This window comes from Drosophila eugracilis, unplaced genomic scaffold (genome assembly GCF_018153835.1).
Source record: "Drosophila eugracilis isolate 14026-0451.02 unplaced genomic scaffold, ASM1815383v1 contig_2154, whole genome shotgun sequence".
Taxonomy (NCBI): domain Eukaryota; kingdom Metazoa; phylum Arthropoda; class Insecta; order Diptera; family Drosophilidae; genus Drosophila; species Drosophila eugracilis.
The window spans coordinates 9,030,679-9,052,930 of record NW_024573038.1 but is presented as its reverse complement, the minus strand read 5'-3'; the positions used below and the strand labels follow the sequence as shown (position 1 = coordinate 9,052,930).

General features: G+C 43.8%; 6 protein-coding genes across 10 annotated transcripts in view; 4 read left to right on the top strand and 2 right to left on the bottom strand.

The window, feature by feature from the left end:
• Positions 1 to 2,148, bottom strand: LOC108114179 (dynein regulatory complex subunit 2). Its single transcript, XM_017224986.2, has 3 exons — positions 1,916 to 2,148; positions 985 to 1,860; positions 1 to 906 (listed from the first exon to the last, which is right to left on the bottom strand). The coding sequence occupies exons 1-3, from the start codon at positions 2,078 to 2,080 to the stop codon at positions 382 to 384; spliced, it is 1,566 nt and encodes a 521-aa protein (XP_017080475.2). The 5' UTR covers positions 2,081 to 2,148; the 3' UTR covers positions 1 to 381.
• A 207-nt stretch (positions 2,149 to 2,355) lies between these two features.
• LOC108114520 lies at positions 2,356 to 8,062 on the top strand. Of its 4 annotated transcripts, XM_017225544.2 has the most exons (10): positions 2,356 to 2,873; positions 4,274 to 4,382; positions 4,489 to 4,650; positions 4,905 to 5,080; positions 5,254 to 5,622; positions 5,948 to 6,201; positions 6,260 to 6,482; positions 6,725 to 7,219; positions 7,444 to 7,572; positions 7,626 to 8,062. In XM_017225544.2, exons 1-10 carry the CDS (start codon positions 2,800 to 2,802, stop codon positions 7,831 to 7,833), a joined length of 2,199 nt encoding a protein of 732 aa, XP_017081033.2. In that variant the 5' UTR covers positions 2,356 to 2,799; the 3' UTR covers positions 7,834 to 8,062. The 4 variants fall into 4 exon arrangements, with proteins under 4 accessions (XP_017081033.2, XP_017081035.2, XP_017081036.2 ...); XM_017225546.2 differs by lacking the exon at positions 5,254 to 5,622; XM_017225547.2 differs by lacking the exon at positions 6,725 to 7,219.
• Positions 6,068 to 8,749, bottom strand: LOC108114522 (multifunctional methyltransferase subunit TRM112-like protein). Of its 2 annotated transcripts, XM_017225552.2 has the most exons (4): positions 8,567 to 8,749; positions 8,400 to 8,501; positions 8,072 to 8,315; positions 6,068 to 6,168 (listed from the first exon to the last, which is right to left on the bottom strand). In XM_017225552.2, the coding sequence occupies exons 1-3, from the start codon at positions 8,642 to 8,644 to the stop codon at positions 8,121 to 8,123; spliced, it is 375 nt and encodes a 124-aa protein (XP_017081041.1). In that variant the 5' UTR covers positions 8,645 to 8,749; the 3' UTR covers positions 6,068 to 6,168; positions 8,072 to 8,120. The 2 variants fall into 2 exon arrangements, with proteins under 2 accessions (XP_017081041.1, XP_017081040.1); XM_017225551.2 differs by lacking the exon at positions 6,068 to 6,168 and having other exon boundaries at positions 8,011 to 8,315.
• Positions 8,750 to 8,835: 86 nt separating this feature from the next.
• LOC108114521 (integrin-linked protein kinase) lies at positions 8,836 to 11,071 on the top strand. The gene is made up of 4 exons (XM_017225550.2): positions 8,836 to 9,089; positions 9,582 to 9,747; positions 9,806 to 10,351; positions 10,413 to 11,071. The coding sequence occupies exons 1-4, from the start codon at positions 9,001 to 9,003 to the stop codon at positions 10,956 to 10,958; spliced, it is 1,347 nt and encodes a 448-aa protein (XP_017081039.1). The 5' UTR covers positions 8,836 to 9,000; the 3' UTR covers positions 10,959 to 11,071.
• Positions 11,072 to 12,166: 1,095 nt separating this feature from the next.
• Positions 12,167 to 14,838, top strand: LOC121530007. The gene is made up of 2 exons (XM_041818304.1): positions 12,167 to 12,740; positions 14,628 to 14,838. The coding sequence occupies exons 1-2, from the start codon at positions 12,649 to 12,651 to the stop codon at positions 14,836 to 14,838; spliced, it is 303 nt and encodes a 100-aa protein (XP_041674238.1). The 5' UTR covers positions 12,167 to 12,648.
• A 4,772-nt stretch (positions 14,839 to 19,610) lies between these two features.
• LOC108114169 (ecdysone-induced protein 78C) overlaps positions 19,611 to 22,252 on the top strand; it is a 32,544-nt gene continuing 29,902 nt past the window's right edge. Inside the window, exons 1-2 of the mRNA XM_017224963.2 lie at positions 19,611 to 20,443; positions 20,564 to 20,655. Of these exons, the coding sequence (XP_017080452.2) occupies positions 19,611 to 20,443; positions 20,564 to 20,655 (925 nt within the window). The remainder of the gene's footprint in view (positions 20,444 to 20,563; positions 20,656 to 22,252) is intronic.

The following is a 22,252-nucleotide window of genomic DNA, read 5'->3' as shown; positions in this document are numbered from 1 at the left end:
AGTTTTCTAAAAAGTGTTAAAAAAAGTTTTAACATTCTTTTAGTAAATTGGTAATATTTAGTAGAGTAAAGACTTGCAGTTTGCACATTTATGATAAGTAAAAGGACGTCTAAATTTCTTTTTAGATAAAAAACTGTTATACTACACATTGCTTTTGGCACTATCCATGCATGTGTTCAGCAAATACGTAAATATTAAAATGAAAACTATAATATATACTCCATGAAAAATATTATTTTTGGGTCTACTCTTGTCTTGATTTTAATTTAACCTTAAATTAATTTTTGTGGAGACATATTTTGGAATTACGCCAAAATTCAATATCACCTTTAAACATTTAACAGCAGACTTTAATAACTTTTGTGGATCTCCTGGAAATACTCAATTATCCACCATCACCTTGGACAAAACATATTGAGCTTCATATTTAGCCTCCTTGTGAGCCACCGGCGACTTAATAACCTTCCTGGACCTATTTTCCTGGCACTTGGTATCAAAGAGCTTGGGTGGCATTGGCTGGCTCGGAATGGAAACATGCATGGCAGTTCGCAGCTCCTCGGGATCCTCAGTGACGCTCATGGATTTTATGAAGTCGATAAGGCGCTGGTTATCCTCGTTGAGACGACGCTTCTCCTCCATCATCAGCATGTTTTGGGCCTCGGCCATTGCTTGGCGGCGCCAGAAATTCTTTAAACTTTTATTCAGCTCCACTAGCTCATCCTCGGTCATGTCCACGTGATCCTTTAAATTAAGAGTCTGCAGCTTAAAGTTCTCATTCACATCCACCTGGGTTTCGTCAAAGAGTTCGCCACCCAGGATTACTTTCTCGGCCTCCGTTTGGAGTTTCCTGCAGGTGATCGACAGGGCCAAAAGTAGTTCCCCGCTTTTCACGTGCTTCTCCATTTGCTGCGATTTGGTTGATCAAGTGATAATTGATAAGTTGTAATAACAAACAATAATGAGTAATTTGAGGTATATTCCTACCTTGGTCAACTCGTAACATTCGCCGGTGAGGATACGCAGCTTCTCGTGTGTGATTTTCCGGTCCATCTCCTGGTTAAGCTCGATCTTCTTGCGCACGTTAGTGAAGTACTGGAACTCCAGGCGGAGATCGTTGAGAGTGGAGTTGTTCTCAGCATCCATGCGAACCATTTCGCGTTGGAGCTCAGCCTGCATGTTGATGTACTTGGACTCTTCGGCATTCAACTTACGTGACTCCTCCATGAAGGCCTCCTGACGCTCCGTTAGCCAGTGGATCTTCTCGTACTTGTGGGCATCCAATTCAGTACTCCTCAGCGACTCCACAAAGTCATTGAGCTGCTGCTGCATGTTCGTCATCCGGCGGACAATCTGATCTCGGATCTTGAACCTGTTCTCAATCTCGGTGTTGACGCGATCATCACGCTGCTCTAGGTAAATTTGGTAGTCCTCCTTTAGCTGATCCCTAGTGCAAATGTTCGTGGCATGGATAATGTTCTCGGAGTTCATTTTCATGGCTTCCACTTCCTCGGTGCGCCGACGCACCTCCTCGTAATAGTCGCGAAGCATTTCGTCAGCCTGCTGGTCATACATGCTCCTTACCACGCCCAACATCGCATGAAAGCAGTCGCGGATGTGGTCGATCAGTTCCACTGTCTTGCTGTAGGAGCGCACATGCTGATCTTGCGTCTGCGACATGTCATCGAGAAGCATCTTGATGTGGTCGTTCTTGGCCTGGATGTTCCGCTCTGAGCGTTCACCCCATGCGATCATCTCTTCGTTTAGCTCCTTGATTTTGATTTCACGGCACATCTCATGCCATTCTTCATTGCCCTTGTGTTCCATGCGCTTGCCCATCTCCAGCTCCCTCATAAGAGCATCCTGGAAGGGTATATATATAAGAAAATTTACCAAAATGCAAAATGGTTTTACCCACCCGCATAATCAGGCGTTTCTCCTCAATCAACGCCTGCCTCTTGGCCTCCTTCTTGAGGGCCTTCTTCTGGGCTTTGGTCAGCTTGGGCGGTCCCTTCGGCTCCTCTTCCTCCTCTTTGAAGTACAGTTCCGTCATGCGTGCAAGACTGGCCTCAAACTCCGCCATTTTGCTAGTGTAATTAACTAACTTTTAAGTCAAATTCGGAAATATAGAGTATAATTTTCGGGGAGTCGGTTAGCAAGATGACTTTAAATTGTGTGACTTTACTATCGAATTTCCCTCAATGAAAGCTGAAACAAAGTTTTAGGTAGAGCTTTTGATGGGTAAATTCCAACACTGGATATAAGCTTTTTGAAGCGACTCTCTTTTAAGTTTCGGCGCAGCATCTGAAGCTTTAACGCCCGACAGTGATTTTCGTCAGTTAACGCTCAAAGCTTGGCTCGCGAGGTTGTTGATAGCTCGCTCCTAAACTCCGGGCCTGCGGAACTCATCCAGAAGCGCTTCCTTTCCGGGTAGTTAGGCCCACCCATTCTCGCAGTAAAGGCACGCCACATCGTGTGTGTTGTGGTCCTTTTTCCCGGCAGGCAGTGCCGCCTTGTAAACAAAAATAACTCTGCTGCCTGGCGAGGGTGGTTACAACCCCCAAATCTGAACCATCCGACAAAGGCAACTACAAAGCTCCGTTGGCTAAGTGGCAAGGGCACTCCTGGCTGCCAACTTTTTCGGGGTTGCAGACAGTCGGCAAACAAGCTGCGAATGCGACTTTAAATGTCCATAAACATTCAGCTACAAAAAATAAATAAAAAATAATAATAGTAAAACAACATTCGTTCGGAGCATTTCGTAGCTGCAAGTGCAAGTGTATCTGTTTCTGAGCTGTGAAAATGAGTGAATCCGGTGGCTATCAGAAAATGCCGCCCGGTTGGGACTGCAAATATGATCAGACAACTGGAAATTGGTAAGCTGCGAGTGCATTGTACATATATATATGTACATATAGCCCGATGTCATAAATATTTATGCATGCATTAACCGCAATGTCGTGAAATGCCGACTGTACTGAAAGATGTAATGGCCAGTAGGTGGGGGCACTTTGATAGGTTGCCCTGGGAGGCAACTGATAAATTTGCGTGCCACCGTTGCCTTGGGTGGCTCTTTCGGTGGGTGTTTTAACGACGGGTGAAGGATAGTGGGTGGTGGGTGGCGGGGGGCCTTGGTAGCTTGAGCCCGTCACTGATTACCACGGTGACTTTAAAATGCCAAATAGGTGGTGGGTGTCCGGTAAGGCGAAGGTTCACGTTGCTTGGTTTTACGGTAGGAAAATTAACTGAAGGTCTAGGGAAGTTAATTTTTAAACATCATCCTTGTACTTGAGTGCTATCCTATTAGAGGGAGAGGGTCTATTAAATGAGGTATTTTTGTAAGCTTTCATTAGATGGCTAGCATAAAAGATAATACAAGTTTTGGTTAATGAAATTTGTTATTAAAAAATTATAAAAAAAATGAGAGCAGGCATAATCTTTTTAGCACTTAAATATTATAATATTCTTACAAAATGTAATCCCATATATTTGTTTACACATGAAATATAAGTCATTCCCAAAAGTTAGGTTCTTAGATAAAAAGTTTCATGAATATTTTTCCGCTGGTGTTATCAAAAATTCGTTTTTTTCACAATATTTTCAACAGAAACCTTCAAAATACTAAATGATTTAGTCATTTTTCTATGTTGTTTTATCAAGCATAATAGAATATGTTAAAAACTCCAAAGTCCCCATGTCACAAGGACTACTTGGGGCTCCTTAACAACTCCAATTGGCCTCATTTCAGCGGCATAAATTGTGTCACTTCCGCGTCGGCGGATGCCAGCGGGGTCTTTAGCTTCTGCTTAGCCTCTCCTATAAAGCCAAACCCCCCATGTTTTTAAAGTGCTTGTGCAATTAAGCAACAAGCCCAACGACTGTCATACGTTAATTCAAGAGGCCACTCAGCCGGAGACGAGTTTTCCAACTCCGTACACCCCGTTCCTTACACGAAATCAGAGTCACGATGGCCTGCCAAACGGAGATGAAAATGACGACTATGCCTGTCCGCCTTTTGGCAGCTACTTGGCACGTGCCACGGTTTAGGTGGCTCCTTTACCCTTTACCTGTCCGACCTCCCAGGGGACCATCAACATGTGGCCAGAATCCCAATCCAATTCGTAACCAAACCACCACCAACCGGCCGGCTTAAATAATTCTACCCTTGGCCTGAATCTTGGAGCTTTCGATTGGCCCTGGGGTGGGAGGTCATTTGATGACCTTTGATTTGTGGCAAGCTCATCTTCCATTTTGGTTCCCCTCTTTACCTTTCCAGCTATTACATAAACTATCTGACGAAGGCCATGCAGCTGGAGGATCCGCGCGGCCGCAGTTACAGGCAGTTGCAGAACGAGCGCTGTTCGACGGAGTCGATAGCCTTGCAGGTAACCCCCGATTCCTATTCCGATTCCGATTTCGACCCTCCTTGGGCACTTTGCATTTTATTGATTTTACATTTGGCCTGCAACACGAAACCCTTATAATTTGCAGCAGTTGGTCGGTCAGCCGCAGACGTCGCACAACAGCTCGCCGTACCACGTCCATCCCAGCAACAACTTGACCGCGATTCGGGCCTTCCAAGAGCGCCATCAACCCACGCTGCAAAACGTCTCGACCAGTCCATTATTATCGGCCTCCTCCAGGGGACACTTGGTAAGTTGGCCAAAGATAGCTTTGAGAGGAGAAACTACATAATTGTCAATCAAAAGACAATGGAGATCCAATCTGGCGTAGGAGTGCCTCATAAATGTATAGATATTTATCTAAAGAACAGCTAGAGAAGTGTTTAAAAGTTGGCAGTGTTTTTCTACTTTATAAAAGAAATTCCGACAGATAAAATAATATATTTTCAAATCAATTAAACTTAACTTCTGTAACTTTTTAATTTTTGTCCCCTTAACAACCAGGAAATGTCTTCACCTCTACCCTTTCAACGAGCTCGCTTAGGACCAAATATGTCTCGGCGTTCCACCATCCAGGAGACCTCGTTCACCACCCAAGCGGAAACAGATGCCGTGGTAACCAAGATCCAGAACATGTTCCCCACCGCTGGCGAGAATCATATACGCCTCCTGCTCAAGCGGTAAGATCTTGGTCGTAGTTTCTAGTCACGCTTTCGTGCTAACTCTGCTAATCCTCACTAATCCGTGTACTTACATCTCTGTCTTCTCACACGCTGCCTAACGCTGCTTACTGCACCTGTCTAACCCCACGATTAAACGCTAATCCCACGCTTACTAACCCACGAACCCACAGCTACTATAATAGTGAGGCGGTAGTCATCAGTGCTTTACAGGTGGAGAAGCACCCGGTGACCATGCCCGGTCCCTTCGTGACGCCCCCTTCGCAGAGGCATCTGTTCCATAGCAGCTCCGCCTTCTACATGACGCCACCGGCACGTCGTCCGGACACGATGACTAGTCGGCGCACCTCGCGCACGGCCAGTCCCTTGCCCGGCGGACGTTTCGGTAGTCTCGTGAGCGTGCAGAGCGGTCCTGGTGGTCCTGGCCATTCTAGCCACCAGGTGGTACTACCTTCTGGTTCGGCTGTTCCGCCAGCTCTGCACGGATCGCCCATGTGGCGCAGCTCACCCAGACCGCACTCATCGCCCAAGATGAAACTGAGGTTCGATGGGAAAACTTTTAATGCTGTAGAAAATTTCCATTTTTTAAAATGTTTGTTTATAAAGGTTTTAGTTTAACAGATGTCCTATTTTTATATTTTTTTAAGAAAGTATAATTTTTAAAAGAATTTAAATTTATATTAACATTTTAGGTAGTTTTTAAGATTGAACTTAAAGAATTCTAACACAAAATGTAAAAAGGCACAATTTTAAAGATTCTAAATGTTGTAAGCTAAAAAACAAAATAATTTTAAATTTTCGTTGTATAAAATAATCTCTAAAAATGCCATTTAAGACGAGTAAATAACATCTAACTGTCCACCTCAGATACATGAAGAACATATTTCCCAAGGCGGATGAGGAGTTGCTTCTCGATGTCCTAGCTAATGCGGATAACAATGTGCAATTTGCCTCGGAGAAATTGATTTCCTTGGGATACACCAAAAGGGAGATGCAGCAGCCACACAGACCGAACAATCGTCCTCCGGAACTGAATCAAGATCAGCAGGCTGGAGGTGATCAGGGTACTGTACACATACCCCTGAGACCTAAGGAATACACAGAGGAGGAGAAAGCCAAAAGTGAGTTGCTGTATAATTCTTCATAACTCGTAATAATCTTCAACTTCTCTTTTAAAAGTGCAAACTTTGCTCAAGGAGAAGTACCCACAAATTGCCGAGCGCATTATATTGATGGCTTTGGAGTCCGTTAACTATGCCGAGGATCGAGCAACCCAGATCCTACAGATAGTTCAGGACGAGGATGAGCAGAGAGCCCAGAAGCAGGCCCCATCGAATCCCAAACACTTGGAACTGACAAAGACCACCGGAACCGAACAGGTGGATGGTGCCACCGGAGACAGGTAGCTTTTAACTTACCCTTAACCTCTTTGACAAACTCAACCGATCAAGGTCGTTGCCACCTGCTTTTCCCACCCACTCTCTCTTTGGCCCGCTGCTTTATCCGTTTGTTAATCGACTGCCTATTTTCTATGTGAACTTTTGTTGCTGCCTCCGCCTCTGACTAAATCCCCGAACCAAAAAAAAAAAACAAAAAACGAAAACCACACTGTCCGCTTGCTTTGCGCCACTTGATATCATCCAGCCTGCCCACTGTGGTGGAGCCCAACACCTCATCCAAACAGAAGCCACCGCACAAGCGCCACATATTGCCATCGATCAATGTCACCACACCATCGACGTTTACCACTCAGATAATTTTGGCCCAAGCCACGCCCACACCAACGCCAACAGTGGAGGAGAAGCTGGAGACTCATCTGTCATCCATATCGAGTGCATCATCATCGCATTCATATGTCTCACCCGCACAATCACCATGCATCCTCCAAAAAAGCTACGAACGGCTGACCACCAAGAGCATCCTGGCCAAGAGCGGCTATAACCATTATGGCCACAGCGATACCAATAACTACAGCATCGGAGGCTACCTGCATGGCTCCTCAAATGCTAGCTCCTACTCCTCCTACTCCGCATCAATGACGTCCTCATCGCTGGCCTCGTCGGCCCAGTCCAACTCCTCATCCATCGCGAGGAGGCCAGCATTCGAAAGTCGCGCTCGCACCAAAACCGATTCACTGAAGTATGCCCGTTAAACCCGATCCGTTTACCGTTTCTCTAAGTAGAATTTATATCAGTCGTTTCCGCATGCGTTCTTTAAGGATTCCGTATGATTCAGGGAACACAATTTTGAGCTATTCTTTTTAACCTTTTTACTCGTTTTCTTTCGGCATGCCAAAAGCTAATTTTATTTTTTAATTTTATTATGAATTATATATTAAAGAATAGATTTGCTATTCCCAACAGGCATCGTCAGCATTCCTTCGGGAACTCTCACAACACGGAATCTGCAGAATTTCAATCTATCATCGAACGTATGGCCACTATGGGACCCAATTCTCAGCTAAACAAGGGAGCAGATGAAAATCTTCTACTGTAAGTGAATCAGTATGATTTTAAAAAACTTTATCTAATATAATTCTTCTCAGAGCCGACTATGTCACCTGGAATGGACCCAATACAAAGCTTCTCCAAAAGCAGCCCACTTCAGGGCCAGATGCCAGTCTCTTGACAGATCGAACTTACAAACCAAGAGGTGGTAATTCGGATCTTTGCAAAGGAGCCCAATCAGGATTGGCCAAGGGCAGCATCTACGCTCAGGGTAGCAACAAAAGCCCCAACATCAAATGCAACTAGGCGGGGGCACCCCATCTCGAATCTCCGCTAGAGTGCCAAAGAAAAATAAAAGATGGAACTTAGTAACTAGCCACGCACCACCCTCCACAAGTTCAGACTTAACATTTATATGTGTCGTAAAGTGTTTTTTTGCTCTACTCCCAAATCCATTCCACACCCAAAAAGTCACATTCCATCCAAGCTCCAATTATTTTTTAGTAACTCGTAAATAAACGGACTTTAAAACTAACAAACTTACTTAGTAATAATGCGGGGATTATGGTACAGAAAAATGTAAATTAATGGATCTAGACCTCGTCCTCGTTGAGAAGCATGTTGGGTATGCCATCGGTGATTGGAAAGATCCGTCCTGTTTCCGGGCACTCTAATTGGCCTTCAAGCACATCGATCTCGAACAGTAGGTGATGAAGCCTCTGCAGGAGCAGCTCGTTCTCGCCAATATTTTCCGGCTGCACGGCGGGAATGTCATCTGTAAGTTCCGCCTGTATTAAAGTGAGATATTATTAGAGGTGGTCTTTTTTAGAAAATGTGCACTAAAAATCCCGAACCAAGTTTTGAACACTTACCACTTGTGCTGCTCCGTAAACCGCTGACCAGTCCAGTTTAGGTAACATTCGCTCCACAAATACAGGGTTGAACTCACTTTCTACTACTTCCTTTTTGCTTATCTAAATGTAAAAACAAATATTCCATGAAACAATCAATAGTAAGCAACCGAGATTCTGAAACTCACCGTCAGCTTTAGGGGAAATCCCACTTTAACGCCCTTGATGGCCATGGAGGTCAGGAAGTTGTAGGTGCTTAATTTCATTTTTGTGCTTATAATTATTTTAAAGATAAGAGGAATTTGAGTAAATACAATTAATTTTTAAATAAATATTTTGCGGTGCACGTTGTATTCGTTCTTCTTCTTTCGAAAATAACCATTCACTTTTCACTCATAATATCGAAAGCTACACGATATGCACTTTTATCGATGTTCTAAAACAGTTGGCAACGCGACCTGTTGGTTAATTATTTCAAGCGGCCACACTGTTGAAATTTTGTAATTAGAAATTCTCACAACTGTCGCTATTTAACAGTTTTTAGCCGTTTCTAGATGTAATTTAGGTTGGCAAACCTTTAAAAACAGTGACTGAGTGCGGAATAAAGGCGTAAGAGATAAAAATGGAAGACATATTCCACTGGTGCCGCGAGGGCAACTCGATTCAAGTGCGCCTCTGGTTGGATGAAACGGAGCACGACAACAATTTAGGGTAAATCTAAAACAAGTGACTAACTAAATAGTTCAGCACTTTCTCATTGAGCAAGGGAGTGGTTCTAAGAAAGTTAACTCCTTGAATACAACCTCCCTTCCGAGGAATCCCAATTTAGTCATCACCTAAATACGCCCAAGATTTCGAGGGTCTTTCAAGTCTCAGTGACGTCATGATTTATTCTTGTGTTGTGTAAACAGACGAATCAAAAATATTTATGTATGTATTTGCATGTGTGCATATCGCAAGCATAAAACCCGCTTCCCACTCAATGAATTTTTATTGAATGTATGAATGTATTTTGTGCTCCTTATAATCTGGTTTAAAATGGTATATCCCACGAAATAAACTTAAATTTTAGGATTTTGAGTGGATATGACTTGTCTTAGAAAGATTTTTAAATACAAATAATCAATAAATATTCCTGGAGAGTTTAGGAGTTCTGATATAGATATTTTCCTTCTGTTTCATATATATTTCCTTTCCTTTTAGCGACGACCATGGCTTCAGTCCTTTGCACTGGGTGGCCAAGGAGGGCCATGCCAAACTTGTGGAGACTTTGCTGCAGCGCGGAGCTCGTGTTAATGCCACCAATATGGGCGACGACATCCCACTCCATTTAGCGGCAGCTCACGGCCACCGCGATGTGGTCCAGATGGTAGATAACACATTAACCAACCCAGCTATCTTATTTAAACGCATACCTTTCATTTTAGTTGATAAAAGAGAGAAGCGATGTGAACGCGGTTAACGAACATGGCAATACACCTCTGCACTACGCCTGTTTCTGGGGCTATGACATGATCTGCGAGGATTTACTGAATGCAGGAGCCCAGGTGGGAATTGCCAACAAGGACGGGCATACGCCAATCGAAAAGGCCAAACCCAGTTTGGCCAAGAGGCTGCAGGATCTAGTCGAGAAGAGCGGCAGGGAAGTAAAGGTTATCAGCTTCAAGGAGCAAAGCTGGCAGGGAATGAAGACGAGGTCACGGGATGCCACATTGTCCCGCTTTAAGGGTATTAGTATGGGAGATTTGGATCTGCATACCAAGCTCTCAGTTACGCCGTCAGGAGAAACATGGCGGGGACGCTGGCAAAAGAACGATGTGGTGGCAAAGATCCTAGCTGTACGTCAGTGCACGCCTCGTATATCACGGGATTTTAACGAGGAGTTCCCCAAGCTGCGCATCTTTTCGCATCCCAACATTTTGCCCATTATAGGGGCTTGTAATTCGCCACCCAATCTGGTGACCATTAGTCAGGTGAGTTTGACTACGAGAAATTTCTGTTCTTATTCTGAATTAATTTGATTTATTCCTGAAGTTTATGCCACGTTCTTCATTGTTCAACTTGCTGCATGGAGCTACCGGTGTGGTGGTCGACACTAGCCAAGCGGTTAGCTTTGCCTTAGACGTTGCTCGGGGAATGGCTTTCCTGCACTCGCTGGAGCGCATCATACCCACATATCATCTAAACAGTCATCATGTGATGATCGACGAGGATTTGACGGCGAGGATCAACATGGGCGATGCCAAGTTCTCGTTCCAGGAGAAGGGACGCATCTACCAGCCGGCTTGGATGTCACCAGAGGCTTTGCAGCGCAAGCAGGCGGATCGAAACTGGGAAGCCTGCGACATGTGGAGCTTTGCCATACTTATTTGGGAGCTGACAACGCGCGAAGTACCTTTCGCCGAGTGGTCGCCCATGGAGTGCGGCATGAAGATTGCATTGGAGGGACTGCGAGTGAAAATTCCACCAGGCACTTCGTCCCACATGGCCAAGCTGATCGGTATCTGTATGAATGAGGATCCCGGCAAGCGACCCAAATTCGACATGGTGGTGCCCATTTTGGAGAAGATGCGGCGTTGAATAGAAGGAGCAAAATCAATAGATGCCAAGCCAAAATGTGCCTTGAGAAACCTTCGTTTTTGCCAACTAATTGTAATTACTACTTTGTGTTATCTTTGTCTAACTGAGCCTAACCGAAAACCGAACCGAAGTGGCAAGCAAGTGCAACTGCTGCCTAGAATTTATATTTCTGTGTCTCACTGTCTCTACTTATGATTTTCCCTCGATGTTTAGTGCGGGTGCTCGATTTTGTCGTACATTTTAAGTTCGATAACCTTTAGGATCGTATTTATACAGAAATATATTTGTTACTAATTAATTAAGTGGATTGTGTACCTTAGTAGCGGAGGTACAACTTATGGGTCTACAAATATGAGCTTTAATCTATTAAGCTTATTCGCTGAGAACCAAAACAAGAGGAGAGCTTTTCGCCGGAGTGGGTGGCAAGGCAGGAGCGCAGCGGGCCGGGCAACGTGAGCAAGGCGGCCCTGACCTGGTTTCCATTTTATGCACGCGATTTTGTGCAGCTCGTGTGGGCAGAGCAAACTCGGTGGTTCGCGAAGAGAGCGCCGGCGTAAACATTTCGCGGAGAGAGCGGAGAATAATGATTGTATTTATTTAAAATTTATTTTAATTTATTATGCGGCATGCTTATCTTTACAGATTCTAAAGAAAATGTATTGTTATTGAGTTAAAATTTGTCAATGGCCTGTAAGGAGGATTCCGGAGAATGGAATTCAGAGAAGTGTAATAATATATTCTTTAAATCAGATTTTAAATTTATTGACACCTAATTTGTGTTTAATTTATCTTCCTATCCGACTTTTATATAATTTTTAAAATGACTAAATTTTTTTTTTCATTAAACCCCTAAAATAATATTTTTTAGATATTTTTTAAAGCGTTTGCAAAGTGTTTAAGCCAAACTTTCTCTGCCTTCCTCTGCACTCTCTTTTGGCACGGCTCTCACCGGCTAGCGGCTCTCTGTTTATGTTTTTGCGGCAACGCTTTATTCGGGCCAGGACAGAGTGTTGTTGCTGCGGCAAGCTTGCACTGAGCCATGTGATTGTTTTGCTGGCTCGCTCTTTCCTCATATCCTGTGGCAAGTCCTTTTTGTTGTTTTTGCTTTCGCTGTTGCTGTTGCTGTTGCTGCAGCAGCTTTAAAAAGTTTTTTTTTGCTGCATTTTGTTGTCGCCGTCGTCCTGTCGCTGTCGTAGTCGTCGGTGCTTTTCGGGCCCAGAGGCTGGTCGCTCGGTCTCCGTACGGGCTAAAACGGAAAAACGGCAAAACTGCAGTGGCCAAAAGCCGATTTACAGTATTCCACGCCAGTTATGACGGCAGCCAGCCAAACGGCAAGAGCATTTCCGCACAGGACTCCCCCTACGAGTATAAAAAAAGAAAACATCCTATAAATTCGGTAGAGTGATGTGTGCATATGTGAAATAAATACATATTTAAGAAAAATTCGGAGCTTTCAATTTAAAACTCAGCCATACACACCACACACACACACACTTAAACGTTATGCAGTGAAAGTGAAAAATTCAGTGGCATCTTTTAGGCGCAGCGGATAAAGGCGATTCTTAGTACTTTCATTTTGAAGGCTTGCATTATCCATTCTTGTTTGGCCTGAAATCGGTGGTGCAGCTGCTTAAATGTATTTTAGTGACAGCTCGGAAAAACAGCCAGCCCCTTGGAGGGCCGGCAATCCATGGAGTATTCAAACACCACGGGTTTGAATCACATCATCAAGGAGGAGCCGCAGAATCCAGAGCCAGAGCACCAGCAGCATAACAAAACCAGGTTAGTACTTATAAATAGTGCGCACACATGCCCCATTTAATGACCACACCTGAGCCAAAGAGGTTGCCCCCTTATGGGCTTTCACTTTTCCTTTTTTTTTTTTATCTCTTATTTCAATTAACCATACAATTGCCCGGGATGAAATACAGAAAAAAAAAATGAAAAATATAAAAACAGCCGGGTAGAATGGGAACTTTTCAGCCACAGTTTGCCGCAGTTACTCCATCATTCATTTGGCTGACGAGTGAGCCACTAACCTACTTCCTTCACACACAAAAGCCGCAGTTGCAGGCACCAGCACCACCAGCAGCAGCATCTGCTGTGTTGCAGCCGTGGTTATTGTTGCTACTGGTGCTGCTATTGCCGGCATGCCACGCCCACACAATGCAAATGGGCGATTGCTATGGCAATGGTAGGAGGCCGCGGGGCAAGTCATCTCATGGAGATGACGTTGGCGTTGATGAGTAAAAATGTGAAAATTACATGGCAGGCGGATGGAAATAAACGACGACTGTGCATAGCAAATGATGAGATTTACTTCGTTCAGGCTTCGCTTTTGTTCAACGAAATAAAAAAAAAAGAGGAATCCTTAAAGCGATCGATGGGGTCTCTGAATAAATCAAAAGTTACATTTTGCAGATTTCGGCACAAAAGCGATAGAAGGCAAGGAGAGAAAATGAAAGAGGGCTCCTTGCCAAAACTAAAATGCCACATGGGCAAATATTTCACTTGTGCTTTCGAGCGGCGCATTGAAAAGCGAAAATATTGTGACAATATAAGCAGCAGGAACATCAGCAACAGCAACAACAACAGCAACAAAGCCAAGTGTCTTCCACTTGTGTGAAGTGCATAACAACGTGGAAATATTGTAAAGGCAAACTACACACATGCAGGGAAATAGCAACTAAATGCAATGACAGGCAACAGCATCACCAGCCACAAAGTGGAAGAGGCAAAAAAAAAAAAAAAAACGTATATACAAAAGGGACATGTGGAAATGCGAAAGGCAGCCGCAGGATGTGAGAAGATGGCAAGACGACGGTACATGCAAAGCATCTATTGATTTTTATCCCTTTGCCGCAAGCGCTGGCTTTGGTTTTGGCTTAAGCCACAGGGCGTATGAGTAATGCAGATTGCGTATACTTGATTTATACGGCCTGCTAGATGTGTTGCTTGCCTAAGCTAGTGCCATCAACTTCAGCCTGCAAGTGCAATAAATCTAAAGAAGCGGACCAACTTTAAGAACTGCTAAGACAAACACAAAGTCCTCTTACATTTCAAACACAACCAAACAATCGATCAACGTGGAGGAAGGGGGCGGAAAACTGGACGTTCTCAACCCTTTCCACCCACAAAACGTTGATGTTCAATAAATTCTGTGCCGGGCCTAAACTAGGGAAAATGGCCAATTACGAGGCAAAACGAGTTAAGAATTGTGCCAGGAGAGAGAGATGGCCGATACAGAAGCCCTCCGTCTTGCCCCATTCCCGCCTATATACATATATCTCTTGGAATAAATGGCCATAGCCGCCTGCACTTAACATGAATGGCCATTTTTCCAATCAATTACGTGCACTAGAGGCAGGGGGAGGGGGTTGAATGGCACCGGAAAATAGAGAAAAGAGTTGGAAACGTGCAAGAGAAATAAAGAAGGGATGGGTCTTCAGTGCGGCTTCTCCACTTGAGCTAACGATAATTATTTGAATTTTTAAGCAACATTGAAGCTTTCCTTACGCCGCAATTACCTTTGGCATTGACATTGTAGAAACCTGAGCAGGAAAAATTTCACCATTCATCGGCTATTTTGTTAGACTTTAAAATAGAAATTTTTAAGGTTAAAAAATGTTACACCTTGAGTTTCAAATTAATTTTTGTAATTTTTTGCAGACTGTCCCTTCTTGGTAACTGCTACATCAAGATTGAATTGCCGACCGGATCGCAGTCGATAGCTTTGGGCAGCCAGCGTTGTCTCAATACGCCCCCAACCACGCCCAGCAGTCCGCTGAGAGAAGCGCCCCAAAGTCCATCAGACGGACACATCTCCTCGCTGAGCTCGCACTCCGGATCGGGATGCAGTGACATCCTGTTGGGTGAGTAAACTAAAGTGAAGTTAAGTTGGGTCTCTATGCCGCCCTTTGAACCCCCGACTTTCTTTCCTACGTTTCGTTTGATTGCATTTCCCGGTGGCTGTTATTTATAGCTGCCCACGAAACAGATCATGACCTAGGGAGCCAAGAAATGCCGGCGAATGGCAACATTTTATTGAGGTTGCTGACATTCGTCGTCTCTAGTTCTCCTCCTCGATACCCCCTGTTCCTCCCACTCTGCGTCACTTTTGGCTTGGTTTACTCTACATGCCATCAGCACCCAGTGAAAAGTGTTGGCTAGAAATACTAGCCCGTCCTGCCACAATCTGTGCCACATTGCTGCTGTTCACTGGGGGAAAATACTCGTATTTGATTTTTAATCAATAATATAAAAATAATAATTATCTTTGTTGATGAAAGGGAAAAAGAGTTAATATAATAAATTGCTAATATTAATTTAAAAAATAACAAATATTTTATTTCCCTTTTGCGTATTCATTTTTCTCAGTTTAAGAGTTGCTTTTCCTGCCTGTGGCATCTCTGCATTTCACTGTCCGTATTTTCTGGCATTCTGACACTGGAACGCCGTCATGGGGATGGAAATATAATAGTTTCGAGCTTGAGTTGCGAATTTCAGCTGTTTGCCATTCCGCTTAAATTCGGCCATTGTTTGATCTTCGGCTGTTCGCAATGTTTCCTTTCCATTCGCTTGCCCATCGAGTGATAATTTCTAACGCTCACTGAGGCAAGTCTGTTTACCAGTCGAGTGCTATCAAAATCAGTCAGGCCTCAACAACAATAGCAACAAATGGTGGCGAAAGAATATGCGCAAAGTAAACAAAAGTCAGCATTCAAGCGGCTAAAATCTAGAATCTACACAGTGATTAAAAAGTGTTTATTAGTTTTTACGATTGAAAGCAAAGTTTTCGTTAATAGAAAACGAAAATATGCATGAAAATCTAATAGGAGGTAAAAAAAACGATTTATTCGAGATTTTGGGGTCTGGTAGCACAGTTAATTTCCAACCGATTGTGGTCGGAATGAATTTTTTATGCATTATTTTTCCACCTTATAAAATCTGTATTCAAGCTTTAATCATTTTCAGAAAAAAATATTTTTTCATTTTTTTGACATTTTTATGACCTACCCCCTTACAAAATTTTTGAAAATCGAAAAAAATTTTTTTTTCGAAATTAAAAAAACCTTAGATGAGGTTTCTTTAGGCTGGAAAATAGTTGTCTAAAAATGTATGCCATTTTTATTTACTAACTTTTTTGGCTAAGTTATGAGCTGTTTAGTACGAGAGTTCAGACATTTTTGGGATAAAAATGAATGGAAATAAATTTCTTTGAATATGACATCTAACTTTTACTACTTACTTTCTTACATTACTCACCTTGACTATCTTTTTGATCAGTTTTGTTCTGTGTAGAATCTAGAGGCTTTCGGCAGTGGCATAATAATAAGCAAATAAATAAAACTAAACGCATTTTGCACCACTTTGTTGCTGCCCGCGCCTAGTTCTGGCTACTGTTGTTGCTGTTGCTGCCTTAGATGTTGTTGCTGTTAGTGTTGCCTCGGATGTTGCCCATGACGTTGCCCACAAGTCATTGAACTTATAGCGGCAACAACGTAGAGCCAACAATAGCAAAATAAATAAAACGCGAAAAAAAAACGAAGAAGCCAAGGCAACCACCCGTCCCCCTTCCCCCTATCAGATGATAAGTGAAATGCAGTAATAATAAGAATAGTGCCTTCACCCCCTTTTTTCACCCGACCATCTTTAAACAACTCTCACTCACACACATACACGCGCACTCATGCACACTCAATTCGATTACACAATCTTTGCGAGCGGCATTTTCATTTTTCTCTTCCTGGTTCGTCGTCATCGCGTGCCTTTGTATGGGTGAGCGTCTCTGAAGGAGTGTGCGTTTCGTATCTGTGTGCCTTGTTGAGATCAGGTTTTATCGCCCGACGCAATCGGACATATAGTATAGTATGGTATGGAGTATGGGTGGTGAGATCGGTGGGGGCGGTGAAGTTATCGCTTCGATTGGTCGTCGTACTTCGGCTTTTCGCTTTCGCAGAGGATCGTGGATATATAGCTCCGGCGATCGCCCAGTTGCCGTTTTCTTGTTATTTACAGTTTCTGGTTGCTTTCGCTGCCCGTTGGAAAAATGGCAAGCCAGCATGCAGTTGACGTCGCCGTTGCCGCTGATCATTGACTTTCGTTGGTTCCCTTTTGCGCCAAGCATTCGTCAGGAAAATTGTTAGGGAAAATAGGGAAAAGTTCTTTAGAACTCATAGTTGCTTTATATTCTTAGGTATAGTTAACTTTATACTTTCAAAACTTAGGGTCATTATGATCTCTTATGTCTTTATAACTTTTCTCAAAAATATGTATATTTATTTATAAAATTTAACGTCTTTTCTTGTCTAAATTCAAAAAACATAAACTATACAAACAGTATTTTGAGAAATATTTTTTTGTATTTTTAGTTTATGGCTTTCTCTTAACTAAAAGACTATAAAAAAAACGTCAGCAACTTGCAAAATTTGTGACTCACAGTCTACTTCCTCAATATATTTCAAATGATCTTCAAAAATAATTCTTAAAAGAGTGTGTTCTTGTGCCAAAAAACTAAAGTTTACCACTTTCTTTTGAGAAGAAAAGAACGAAAAAGAAAAACAAACGCAGCAGCAACATGCAACATTTAAACTTCCGCATTGCAGAATTTTCTCTCCCACTCGGAGAGCCCTCTGCCGCTATGCCTTTCTCTTTCCCGCCTGATCAGCCAAAGGTTCTTTGACCCCCCTTTAAGGCGCCCCCACTTCAGCTCTCTCTTTCTTTCAAACACACACAATCTCCCATATTCTATTGCCCTCTCCCTCGAGGATAGTGCAAACTAAGTAACGGTTCGCTCTCTACCTCTTGCTCTATCTCTCTCTCTCCTTCACTGCACTAGTGTGCGTGAAATTGATCTTGAGTGGAGTGTTGTTGCACTTGGAAATGTTGGAAGTCGACGGCGGCAGCGACGTTGGCAGCGGCAATAGAAATTGAAAATAGCAACCAGGAAAAGAGTTTGCAAATGGAAAAGTGCAGCAACAACATGAAGGCAGCAACAGCGAGAGTGGCAATGCATGTTGCTGCGGTGCTGTTGCTGTTGCAAATCGAGTTGTAGCTGTTGTGGTTGTTGTAGTTTAGTTTGCTTTTGTTGTTGCTGCAGTTCTTGCAGCTGCTGTGGTTCTTGCTGTTGCAGCTGATTTGACTGTTGCTGTTGCAGCTAGTGTTGCTGCTGTTGTTGCTATTACATCTGATGTTGTAGCTGTTATTGGTGTAGCAGTTTCTAATGTTGCTGCTGTTATGCCTGTGGTTCTTATTGTTGCAGCTTGCGTTGCTGTTGCTGTGCCTTTTCCTGTTGCTGCTGTTACTTTCCTAGTTGTTGCTGGTGTTGCTGCTGTTATTGCTGCTGCTGCTGCTGTTGATGTTGCTGTTGCTGTTGGTGGAGATTAGAAAGATAGAACCTCCAGTGTCTCGCAGCACATTGACTCTCTCTCTGTCCGTCCCGCTTCATCCTCAACCCGATCTCCTCCAGAGATTCCGCCTCGTGCTGTGGCGGCGGCGGCGGCGCTTCGCAGTTTTCCCACTCCATTGGGCCACACAGCCGCATTGCATTCTATTTTCCTGCTCTTTCCACACTCACACCACCGCTCAAAATCACTCACACACGCTCACAGGGACACGTTCTTGTTCTTCTGCGTCGCTGCCGTCGTCGTCTTGGACTTTTGTCTGTTGTCGTAGGTTCTGCAGTTTGGCTTGGATTTTCCCTGGCGCATTTGGAGCGCTGCGAAGTTGGCGCTTGGATCTCGACGAGGCGAGAGTTTCGTACGCGCGATCACCATTTCTCTTTCCTCAAAAACAAAATCGAATCGCGAGTGTGCCGCCCCTATAACAAACTTATATCATATATCGGCATCGATTGGCCGATTTTGGAATACGCTTGAACTTGACAACGAAGGACATCGAATGCAACACGGAAGTGAATTGAAAATTTATGCAATATAAGCTATTATGAATGCTAAGTGCAAGTGAAAAATGAAAAAAGAAGAGGGGAGGGGACTGGGAAAGAGAAATGCGGGGTGTTAGTGATAATTAAATTAATCCAATTATGGAGAAATTGCGCAGACAAGTTAGGGAGGGTAATTTGTCATGATAGAATTGTGTGTGATAGATTGGGAAATGGCGAAGTGATAAGATCTTTTAAGCTTATATCACAATATGAAAATTGGAGTTATTAAACTAATTAACTTAGGATCTTTCTGATTAGTTCTTCTCTTTTTTTAATTTGCAAGCTAATGTAATTTTGTATTTTTGAGTTACAAGCAGTTAGTGAGGGTTCTTAACTTTTTAAAGTTAACTTTTCTACTTTGAAATCATTTTGTTTAGAGAATCCGATTAAGCCAAAAGTTAGATAAATACAAAAATGTAGGATCTCAGTTTAATATACATTAGAATATGCTAAATCCTCCGATCTTTCCTTAATTAAACCGCAGCTAACAAAAAAAGCTAATAAAAAAGGAAAACTTATCCCAAAGACTCTGATTGTTTTTGAAAAACCTCTCTCCGAATTCCCCATAAAGTGCCAAACAAGAAAAAATCGCTGAGATTTTCCACAAACATGCTGAGCAGGCGCCATCGCGGGTTGCCAACATCGATTTCCGCCAGCAGGACGATGATGAGGATGATGGATGGCCATCTAACCGATCCGATCCAAGCAACATGGATGTATACCAAATAGAGCTGGAGGCACAGGCACAAATCCGCTCCAATCTTCTGGTCGAAACCTGTGTGAAGCACTCGTCGGAGCAGCAGCAGCAGCTCCAGGTCAAGGAAGAGGACCTTATCAAGGATTTCGCTCGAGACGAGGAACAGCTAAGCGAAGAGGAGGAGGAGGACGAGGACGAGGAGGAGGAAGAAGGCGAAGAAGAGGACGAGGACGACGAGGCAGAATTGGAAGACGAGGACGAAGGCGAGGGAGCCCTGCTGCCGGCGGTCAATTTTAATGCAAATTCAGACTTTAATTTGCATTTCTTTGACACACCAGAGGACTCGTCCACCCAGGGGGCCTACAGTGAGGCCAATAGCTTGGAATCCGAGCAGGAAGAGGAGGAGGAGCAGCCAAAACCTTCGCAGCAGCAGCAACATCACCGGGAATTGCAGGATTGCCTAAGTGCCATTGAAGCCGATCCATTGCAGTTGTTGCAGTGCGATGATTTCTACAGAACAGCAGCTCCCATTGAGAGTGTTGCAGTTAGTTTAGGCCCACAGCAACAACAACAACTCACCCACCAGCAACAGCAGCAGCAGCAGCAACAACAACAACACCCTGGACAGCAGCAACATCAGCTCAACTGCACGCTGAGCAATGGTGGAGGTGCTCTGTACACCATCAGCAGTGTGCATCAGTTCGGTCCGGCCAGTAACCACAACAGCAGCAGTTCCCCCTCCTCCAGCGGTGCCCACTCATCGCCGGATAGCGGCTGTTCGTCGGCCTCCTCCTCCGGATCATCGGGATCCTGTGGATCCTCCTCCCACGCGGTCTCCTCCTCGTCGTCGTCCAGCTGCTCGGAGCATTTCGCGCGGAGTACAGTTGTCAATGTCAGCGGCCACGCTCATACATCCTCGTCAGCGGTCAGCAGTAGCAACAACAACAACAGCAGTACAAGCACCAGCAACAACAACGCCAACAGCAACAACACCAACAGCAACAACAGCAACGTCAACCCCGCAGCAACATCTTCATCTGTTGCGCATCTAAACAAAGGTACGTGCAACTTGCAACTGACACAGCGACTCTTCCGCGTTGTCGTCTCCTCAGCGGACCATTGTTGTCGCTGTTGGAAATTATGTTCAATAAATTTGCATTCATTGCATAACAGCAGCAGCAGCAGCAGCGGCAGCAGCAGCAGCAGCAACAACAGCAACAGCAATTGAAAGTCGTTGGGGCTTCGGTTTCTTCTCCTTTTGAGGAAACTATTAAAGCGCAGCATGAAAAATGTGAAAATGAATATAATTCCCTGTTATTGGCCAATGGCTGTTGCTGTTGCTATTGCTGTTGCCGTTGGTGTGTTCCTCCTTTCCTTGAGCTCGACGAGGAAATTGCTTTTCATGTTGCAGGTCTGTCAATGCGGTTGCATTTGCCGTTGCCGTTGCGATTGGGTGCAATTGAAAGCCATGGAAGAAATGTTTTCATTTTCATAAATCGCCTTGAATTGGTCTCGGCTCTTGGATTGCCTTGGATATGGCATTTGAATGGACTTAGCCATCGGTCGGCCGGTCGGGAGTTGTTGGTTACTCCAACGTAATGGGTACTAAGAACTGAGCCGGAAAATGCAACAAAAATTTAGTTTCATAACTACAACGGTCAGCTGGTGATTACACAGGGAAGAAAAAGGTTCAGAAACGGAAAAAGTTTTTACGTTTCAATCTACTCTAATCGCAATTTCAATCCTTAAAAGAACTTTTTCTAAGAACTATATAAAACCCTTCCCAATTTTTCACAATGTAAGTCCTACATTTTCACTGTACACTTCTTCAACCATAAAAACCATAAGCACTTGGGCAAATTTGTCTTGGCCGGACTTGCTAATTGCCTGGATTTGCTGGCAAGGATTTCATTTTGCGGCCCGCAACGGCAACATTTAATTGCAGCAATTAGTGCGGGCAGTTGCAGGCGAATGCAAATGGCAAGCAAATTAAATCACTGAAAAGGAGGGTTACTTCATGGCTAGAGGGGGTGGTGGTGGTAGAAAAATCAAATAGGAATTCATCAAGGAAAAGTCAAAAACTCGACTGATTTTCCTTGGCACTTCAATTGATATAATGTCTGTGCCATTCGCTAGTTGCCTTCTCCACTCAATCAGTTGTCTTCGACCAGATAAATGCAAGAAATAGAAATGGAAAGGAGGGGGGGCAAAAAATCGAGGAAAATATGAAGCCTTTGTCGTCTATCGACCATGCCTCTGACTTGTCTGACAACGCGGAAATGCCAAGCAGTTTTCCGCCAGCCCTCGGCCCGCACCCCTTTTTTCTCTCTTCGGCTGGGTAAACAATGGCGTTTCAAATTGTCAACTTACAAAAGCCACCAAATGATTTGCATTTGAACGCGGCGCGAAAATGAAAAGCAGGCACTTGAGTTTCCTTTGGGTTTTTCTTTTTCATTCCTGCCCGGGGGCCGACGACATTTTCCAGACAGCGTTGTTGTTGCTGTTGCTATTGCCGGCAGTCCAATGGTGAAAATTCAATTTGCAATTGCACAAGCGCGTAACGCGCCTTGCACTGGGAAATAATGTAGATTATTAAGAATTCATTTATATTAGTAAACAGAAGATGTTAATGCTTTCTTCATGATATTTACGAAA